A 9,386-nucleotide genomic window follows, 5' to 3' on the forward strand; every position below is an offset into this window, starting at 1 on the left:
ACACAGTTCCACTACCACCTTGAAACTTAAAAAAGCCGACTGATGGCGGGCTAACTATCCAACTGCTGGCTTTGAAAAACACAGACCGAAGAGGGCAGCAGCGTCTTCGGTACGACGAAGCCAGCCCTGTGGTCACCAACCCGCCTGCCCAGCGTGGTGACTATGGGCAAAACACATGAGTCTTGTGGAACTTATGGAACCTATGTCCAGCAGTGGACTGTATTAAGCTGAAGTAGCTCTTTTAGTATAATATTGATGCACAGTTATGGATGTACATTATATTCTAAGTCGTAAGAGACGTTCTGTTGAAGTGGAACTGTTGCGGAACTTTGATAAGCCGTCACAGAAACTATTCTTGTTTGATACAGTTAGTTAGTTTGCCAAAACTCCGCCCGAGGGCGCTCGCCGTTGCTTGAATATCTCAAGAGGCAATTCACGTCAGAAATCACATCCGTCTTTAAGATCAATTACTTCTGACCCCCATCACCCCTCGCCCCCTATCCCCTTTAAGCCTCATTTATCGGTATAAGAACAATTTCAATTAAAAAAAAATCTGAGTAATTGTTTGTCTGAATTCGTTTCCCACTAAAAGTTTAAAAAAATGACTTTCCATTTAGGGATTATCTGTGTTTGATGATGAATTGCTTAATTGATTTACTAGACGGCGAAGTTAAATATATGTGGATTAAGTAACGCTGGCTTTTATGGCTGACATATAGTTATATTTATAATGACAGAGCAATGTATTGAAAACTTTTAAAACAGTTCTTACCGGTAATTCTCAGTAGGACGTATTCTCCGAAATGTGGCGATTCATAAAAGCTTTAGAAGCCTACTTCAAAAATCGTTTTGATTGTGATTCACTATAACAATAAATTCTAATGTAAATTCTATGCGCAGATATATTAAGGATCAGAGTGTGATATAAATTTGATAATGAATACTACATAAGAAGGACGTGACGACCGTAGTTAACGAATTAGCGATGTTGAATAACCGGCTGTAGGCCAGACAAACAGATGTATATTGTTGCTCGTGGTCTGGACGTTTGTGTTTCTGTTGTGTGTATTTCCGGACACACAACCCTGAAAACTTTGTGGTATAAATTTATAGAATAGAAGTATCTATTTTTTAATTATTTAAATTAGGTTTATTCAACTAATTACAAACAAATTTAGGGTACAAGCGTGAGTTTGTCTTCACTTAAATAGCTGTCCCCTGTAATGCTGTAGGTTCGGTTTCCGTCTCCAATCTGGGTATATTTATATCTAATATTTATTTATATATTATGCATATGTTACTGGTAAACGTGAGTCTATCGATATTTTATAAAATACCTAACACGTCCAGGAATGAAATTTAAAACAAAATATTTTCATTCATTTCCTAAGCGTGTTACACATAGCCAGTAGATCGCTGCATCAGCCTGCTTGCCTATTGCAGCACCTACGACCTACTTATGCTCCACGTTTTACAAGCGCAGCAACTACAAGCAGCATCGACGTCAATGATTGACGTCAATCGAAGATTTCCTTTCAAGCCTGAAATGTGGAAGCGACACCCTTGGTACAAACATCGACCAATTGGCACTAATTTAATTTAGTCATAGTTTCTTTTTGTAGAACAGTTAATAAATTAATTTTAAATTTAATTTGCATTTTTTTGGATCCTCCGGCTGCACCCAACGTAATTAGCGTTCTATAGAATGTCTGAATTAAACATTTCTGCGATAAGATATTTATTATCAAATATTATATACGTTTACCAGTCGGGCGTTACCTAAAACACAAGCGTTAAGGTAATCGAAAATAACTTTAGAAACACAAACGAGAACAGACACAACAAGAACAGAACAGAGGGAGATAGACGATCATGATGTGATGTATCATTCTTTTAACACCGCTTTATCAATAATAGATACACGCATACACATTCGGACACAAGCATACGTTCGTTTTATCACATTATATTTCACAAGATCTCTTTGTTTAATATTTCAATCTAGAATTCTTCGCGCGAGTGCTCTTTGAGCCCGGCGAGCTGCAATAACTGCTTTATATGTAAATGGTCCAGTTTGAGCTCTCACACTCGAATGCAAACAACTCTTTATCGCGTATTAATTGGAATTAAAGTATTCGAACTTACATTACTTAATTTTCTTCGAGATATACTTTTTTTTTTTTGTTGACCCAGGGGAAATCCGTTATGAGGTGGCGAATGCTAGCGCGACCCCTCTCGCCCCACCCAGGCGGATGACTGCTAACACGTGGTGGTTTTTAGTCAGTAGGAGTCTGACATAACCCTCTGGCGCTCCCGCGCTGGAGGGTATCCATGATGGATTTTCCCCACGTCAAAAAAAAAAAAAAAGAAAAAAACAAAAAAAAAAAAACAAAAAAAAAAGGTCAAATCCATTATAGATATACCACGGCCCCGGGGAGCTGTGGGTTAAGTGTAACTCGTACTCGGGAATAACAACTAGACAGGAAATAAATATTTGTGTAAATACAAACGCATACGCGTTGGCGCAACGGTCATGGGTTTTTGGCTGTTGCGCTGGCGGTTGCGGGTTCGATCCCCGCACATGACGAACGTTTATATTAGACATACAGGTGTTTGCCGAAGTCTAGATTTTTGTACACACCTTTTGGGTCTCCCCACCATGCCTCGGAGAGCACGTTAAGCCATCGATCCTGGTTGTTATCACGTACCCCTGATAGCGATCGTTAATCATAGCAGGGAATATATCCGCCAACCCGCATTAGAGTAAAAACGAACTATGCGTTTAGTTTATGTTCTTTGTGTAGCCCGTTGGCGCAGTTTGTAATGGCCCTGCTTTCTGTTCCGCGGGTTGCGGGTTCGATTCCCGCCTGAGTCTGGGTTTAATATTTGTATTTCTATATTTATATACGTATTATTTCTATGTATATATGTATAAAAATATAGTATAAGTAATAACATAAGTATAACATAAGCATTAATTGGCTTATCATAGGAACAGACGACCGTGTGTGTATGTTATAAGACATTTATTTATTTATTTATTGTCTTTAAGAAGCAAGATTTTGATACAAATCGTCAAGTCGATTAATTTTTTGAAATATTCACGAAAAATATCACAGAACTGTGTCTCTGTATTCACATTTTTTCTTTCTTCCTGTCTGTTCGGACTGTATCAAATCCAAACCATCGATTCGTCTAAATGCAAAGCTCGCCGACCGGAAACCAGCTCGACCGACCACTGCTAGTGAGGTTTTTCTCAATAAACACTGACGAATACACAAATGAACTTTAATAAAGATTTTGTTAAAAAACATGTCACATTTTTGATAACCAGACAAAGTTTTCCAATTCATATTTCTAATGTTTTGCACATAAATAGTTAGCATATCTTAGAAATGCCACAATTTATAAGGTATATCATATTAAAATTAAAATTGAAAGTGACATGTAAGTTTATCTAAACGAATAAATTAAAAATATATAACTTGTAATAAGTTACTACAGATATAGATTGACGGTAAGTGACGTCGCCTATGGACGCCTATAAAACCAGAAACATCGCAAATGCGTTTCCGACTCCACACCAACTGTCGCTCCGCCCCGTACTACATGGCTGTAATTTCCTGCAAGATCAAGGCACTTCGACAGTTAGATCACCTAAATTTTGATGTTTCAGATTTTCAGAGACATTTTCTGCTCTACCCACTTCACATTATTTTAAGATTTCAAATTATTCGTAATACTTTTTGTAATGTATGTAGATTTCAGGTAGAAACACATTTTCTATTTGTATAAATAGGGGGTATGTCGAACTTGCTTTTTGGAGTCGCAATAAACGGTCAATCAAGTGCTAACGTGTGTTTCCTTTGTTCCTAGTAATAAATATATTACGGCTAGATATTTCTCAGTGGCGACGAGTGGACTTACGCATCTTATAAAATTATTACATATTAGTGTTATAATATAAAAATGTCGATCGGTAAAATCGCGGAATTTAATGTGCGGTCGGACAATTGGCGGTTATATGTGGAGCGTCTAGAACAGTATTTTATTGTTAATAAGATAGCGAGCGAGCTAAAAGTACCAACGCTAATCACCGTAGTCGGATTAGAGTGCTACGAATTATTGGTAGATTTGTGTACCCCAGACAAACCGTCATCTAAAACTTTCGAACAGTTGACTAAAATTCTAGAAAAACACTTGCAACCCAAGCCGAGTGTTTTAGCAGAACGTTTTAAGTTTCGACATAGGAAGCAAGTGAGCGGTGAATCGTTAGCGGAATATGTAGCTGTGTTAAAAAAACTGTCTAAAACCTGTGAGTTCGGGACGTGGTTGGAAGAAAGCCTGAGGGATCAATTTGTATGCGGTATACAGTGTGAAGCGATACGGCAGCGTTTATTTCAAGAGGATCATCTCGATTTTTCGAAAGCGTATCGTTTGGCCGTCAGCATGGAGGCAGCTGAGAAGGATGCAGCGGCAGTGGAGAGTCAGGCTGTGGCGTCGGGCGGAGTGCCGGCGGTGACGGCAGTGTGTCGGGCGGCAGTAGCGGCCGCAGCGAGACCGTCGGCCACGAGCGGTGCGCTCGGCCGGCGCGCGGAGCGGACAGCGGCGGCGAGACCGTCGGCCACGAGCGGAGAGCTCGGCCGGCGCGCGGAGCGGACAGCGGCGGCGGCGGAGTCGTCGCGGTGGCAGGCGGCGGCCGGGGCGCGCTGTCGCGCCTGTGGCGGTCGGCACGGCGGGTTACCGTGCCGGTTTACGCGCTATGTGTGCAGGGCGTGCAAGCAGCAAGGGCACCTGCAGCGGGTCTGTCCTAATGTGACGGGCGCTTATAACATCGAGACGGGAAATACGATGAAAGCGGCAACGTCTACAGATAGCGAAGAGAGTGATGAGGTAATAGTAGTTGAACTAAACCAATTAGCTTTAGAACAATGTAAACCATTCATGGTGACCTTGAATGTTCAAAATAAAGCCATTTCCATGGAATGTGATACGGGTAGTGCAGTGTCATGTATAAGTAGTGAATTTTATAAAAAATATTTATATGATTTAAAATTAAACGATTGTAAATTGATTTTAAAATACTATACGGGGGAGACAGTGCGCCCGGTCGGGGTCATTAGACCTCTGGTTAAATACCGCGAGCAGGAAAAATATTTGGACCTATATGTGGTACGTGATGCTAAGTCTGCTTTATTGGGGAGGCAATGGTTGTTAGAATTAAATATAAAATTACCTAAACTAAAAATTGATGCAGTGAATTATATAACAAATAATAATTTTAATATGAATGATTTCAGTTCCAAATATTGTGAAGTATTTGCGGAGGGCCTCGGACGGTTCACCGGTGGCGCGGCGAGTATTCACATACGCGAGGGAGCGCGGCCGGTGTTCATGCGTGCGCGCCCGCTGGCGTACGCGCTGCGCGAGCCGGTGGAGCGCGCGCTTGAGCAGATGGTGCGCGATGGCATCCTCACACCTGTCGAGCGCTCGGACTGGGCCACGCCGATAGTGCCAGTTATGAAGAAAGACGGTAATGTACGGATTTGCGCTGATTACAAATTAACTCTCAATAAGGTAATCGAGATTGACCGTTACCCGCTACCTCGTACGGAAGACTTGCTCGCACGGTTACACGGGGGCGAGTTGTTTACTAAGATAGACCTTTCACAGGCCTACGCACAGATTGAATTAGATGATAGTAAGAAATATACAGTAATTAATACGCACAAGGGACTTTTTATGTTTAATCGTTTAGTCTTCGGGTTATCGTCTAGCCCAGGCATTTTTCAAAAACGGTTGGAGCAATTATTTTCTGATTTACCATACGTAGGAGTATTTTTAGATGATATTATAATAACGGGACGGAATAATCAAGAACATGTTGAGAATTTACATAAAGTATTTGAGCGTTTAAAAGTTAGCGGTCTCAAGGTAAAGAAAGATAAATGTGAATTCTTCCAAGAGTCAATTTGTTACTTGGGGCATGTTATTAATAAACGAGGTATACATACTAACCCTGAAAAGGTTAAGGCTATTGTTAACACTCCCGCACCCACCACTGTATCTGAGCTTAGGTCTTTCATAGGTATGGTCATGTATTACGCTAAGTTTATAAAAAATGTTAGTACTATTTTAGCACCGCTATACAATTTACTGCGAGCTAATGTCAAATTCATATGGACTAAGGAATGTGAAAGGGCCTTTCATTGTATAAAGGAAAAACTAAGTTCTAGCGAAGTATTGGTGCATTACTCAAGCGACTTGCCGCTAATACTGACGGCGGACGCGAGCGGTGTAGGGGTAGGGGCCGTCATCTCACACAGTACTCCCGAGGGCGAACGGCCTATAGCTTATGCATCGCGCTCATTAACGGCAGCCGAACGGGCGTACTCACAGATTGATAGGGAAGCTTTAGGAATAGTATATGGAATCAGAAAATTTCATCAATATCTGTATGGTCGGCGTTTCACATTAAGAACAGACCATAAGCCACTTACTTATATTTTTGGTAATAAAACAGGCATTCCGATCATGGCTGCTTCGCGGTTGCAGAGATGGGCGGTGTTGTTGGCGGGATATAATTATGAGATAGAGTACGTGTCGTCACAAAAAAACTGTGCGGATGCGTTGTCCAGGCTGCCGCAGTGCGGTGTCACGGATAAAAAGATCAAAGAAAGTACGTACTTAAATTTTGTGGAAACATTCTTGCCCGTGACTAATGACGATATAAGAACGGCTACTAGCAGGGACGCATTACTTAGTAAAATAGTTTATTACGTTCATTCTGGATGGCCTTGGACCTGCCCGGAGGGTGAAGAATACAAGCCATATTATAATAAGCGTAATGAAATATATATAGATCGAGGATGTTTAATGTGGGGCTATAGGGTTATAGTACCAGCAGCGTTACGTAGTGTAGTATTGAAGCAACTTCACGCTAGTCACATGGGTATAGTTAAAACTAAGGGTATAGCGCGGAGTTACGTATGGTGGCCGAACATAGATGTCGATGTGGAAACGGTGTGCAGGCAATGCGAAACGTGCGCGGCAGAGGCCCAGGCACCTCCACGCGCTCCTCCAAGTCCTTGGACTTACGATTTGCGTCCGTGGAGTAGAATTCATTTAGATTTCCTAGGCCCTTTAGGGGGTAAAACATTTTTAATATTAATCGATTCCAGTAGTAAATGGCTGGAAATATTTGAAATGCCTCGAATGAACGCTACATCGGTTATAAAAATGGTAAGGGCAACGTTTGCACGTTTCGGCTTACCGACCGAGGTCGTGTCGGACCGTGGGCCACCTTTTACGAGTCACGAGTTCAGAGACTTCTTAGTAAGAAATGGTGTCCGTCAATCGTTTTCACCGGTTTATCACCCTTCATCCAATGGGGCCGCGGAAAATGCAGTGAAGCTTTGCAAGCGGGTGATTAAAAAGGCCATGCGGGAGGCAGTCGATGTAGACGCTGCTCTTCAAACCTTTCTGCTGTCATATCGAAATAGCGTGCATAGTAGTACCGGTGAAAGCCCTTCCATGTTGCTTCAAAAGCGTATTCTTCGTTCTCGGTTGGATCTCCTAAGAGGCGAACGTGCCCGTGAGGACAGCGTGCGGGACGCACAGGCGCGCCAAGTACAATATGCGGGGGGTGTGCCACGTAACTTACACGTAGGAGACCAAGTTATGGCTAGGGGCTATGGCGGTAATGATAAATGGCTAGACGGTACGATAATAAGTAGAGAGGGGTCCCAAAGGTACATTGTCGAAAGCGGTAACGGTCAGAAGTTCCATAGACATATTGATCAAATAAAGCGCAAATCCCGTTATTCGGGAAGGTTGAGCTCGGCAGGTGAGGGGGAGGTCGTCGCACAACCAGATGATAAAGATAACCTGGAATTAAATAATGGAATACCAGAAAATTGTATCGGTGGGGAGGATGATAACGGTAGGGCTGATAAGCAGGTAGATGACCTTGCACTAAATGAACCTTGTTCATCTAATGGTTGTTCACCCCAGTCACCGCTGAACCGTCCTAAGCGCCAAAGAAAACCTGTTATTAGATACGGAATAGATGTTTAAGTTCAATGATTGTGTTTTTGATTGAACTGTTCATTGATTGTATTTGTGTTTTATTATTTAGGTATTAAGTCTAATATGTACTTGTAATTATTTATAGTTGTAGTTTAAGTGGGGAGGTGTAATGTATGTAGATTTCAGGTAGAAACACATTTTCTATTTGTATAAATAGGGGGTATGTCGAACTTGCTTTTTGGAGTCGCAATAAACGGTCAATCAAGTGCTAACGTGTGTTTCCTTTGTTCCTAGTAATAAATATATTACGGCTAGATATTTCTCACTTTTTATGTTTTTAACCGACCTACGTTGTATTATACCGCATAACTTTCTACTGGATGTACCGATTTTGATCATTTGTTTTTTGTTGGAAAAGAGATATCCCTAGTTTAGTACCATGATAAGAAAACTAGGATCTGATGATGGGATCCCAGAGAAATCGAGAGAAACTCTCGAAAATCCGCAATAAATTTTTACTGGGTGTACCGATTTTGATAATTTTTAATTTAATCAAAAGCTGGTGCTTATCATGTAGTCACATATAAATTTTATCGAGATCTGACAACTACTTTTTGAGTAATCTTTGATAACGCGTAGTACTTGACTATTTTTTCGTCGATCTACGTTGTATGACTCTTCGATGTAATTGAAGTCGGTTTTTTTTTCGTTTGCGAGCAAACACAATTATTAGTATCAATAATAACTACTCAAACTTGTCTGCATGACAGTATAGATATATATTTTAAAGCTAATTCAACAATTTTCTCGCAACTGGTGCAGTAAGAAAGTTAAATTTTCAAATATAAATTTAGATTAAAAATGCTATGCTTATGGAATAGGACCGACCGACCGTTTTGTATTATTAAAAACGAAATTACCAAAACATTGTATTTATTTATTTAATTTATGTTCAAATGAAAGGAATTTAGACAAAAGAGCGGCGACCGTGACTTTACAGGACAGCGAGAATACTCTGGAATGATTAACGAGGGAGAGTCGTAAAATTGATCGAGCCAGCTTTGAATAACACTGCTCGAGTACATATGTAAGACAAACTAAACGAAAAATCACGAATATATCTAATTAATAATAATAAATACTCTTTATTGTACACCAAGAGTGAGCAAAATTACAAAAATAAAAACAGGAGTTAAGTACAAAAGGCGGCCTTATCGCTAATGAGCGGTCTCTTCCAGACAACTTGTTTCTAATTGTATAAGTAATTAGCTTAGGCCATATTTTCAAATATGCATTAAGAAATAAAAAAATTGTACTTGTAGTTATTTAAATAAATTACCATTGAGATAGTCCGCAGC

General features: G+C 40.6%; 1 protein-coding gene and 1 long non-coding RNA gene across 2 annotated transcripts in view; one reads left to right on the plus strand and one right to left on the minus strand.

Annotated features, from left to right (window-relative positions):
* LOC123661551 overlaps window positions 1–4,601 on the minus strand; it is a 28,107-nt gene extending 23,506 nt beyond the window's left edge. The window contains exon 1 of the long non-coding RNA XR_006744354.1: window positions 4,098–4,601. This is a non-coding gene — a long non-coding RNA (uncharacterized LOC123661551). The remainder of the gene's footprint in view (window positions 1–4,097) is intronic.
* Window positions 4,602–5,286: 685 nt separating this feature from the next.
* Window positions 5,287–8,076, plus strand: LOC123661765 (uncharacterized protein K02A2.6-like). Its single transcript, XM_045596705.1, has one exon. It carries the CDS (start codon window positions 5,287–5,289, stop codon window positions 8,074–8,076), a length of 2,790 nt encoding a protein of 929 aa, XP_045452661.1.
* The last annotated feature ends 1,310 nt before the right edge of the window (window positions 8,077–9,386 follow it).

This window comes from Melitaea cinxia, chromosome 17 (assembly GCF_905220565.1).
Source record: "Melitaea cinxia chromosome 17, ilMelCinx1.1, whole genome shotgun sequence".
Taxonomy (NCBI): domain Eukaryota; kingdom Metazoa; phylum Arthropoda; class Insecta; order Lepidoptera; family Nymphalidae; genus Melitaea; species Melitaea cinxia.

Bases quoted from the DNA above. Each gene is read 5' to 3' on its own strand.
- LOC123661765 (XM_045596705.1), top strand. From the start codon at position 5,287: ATGAATGATTTCAGTTCCAAATATTGTGAAGTATTTGCGGAGGGCCTC.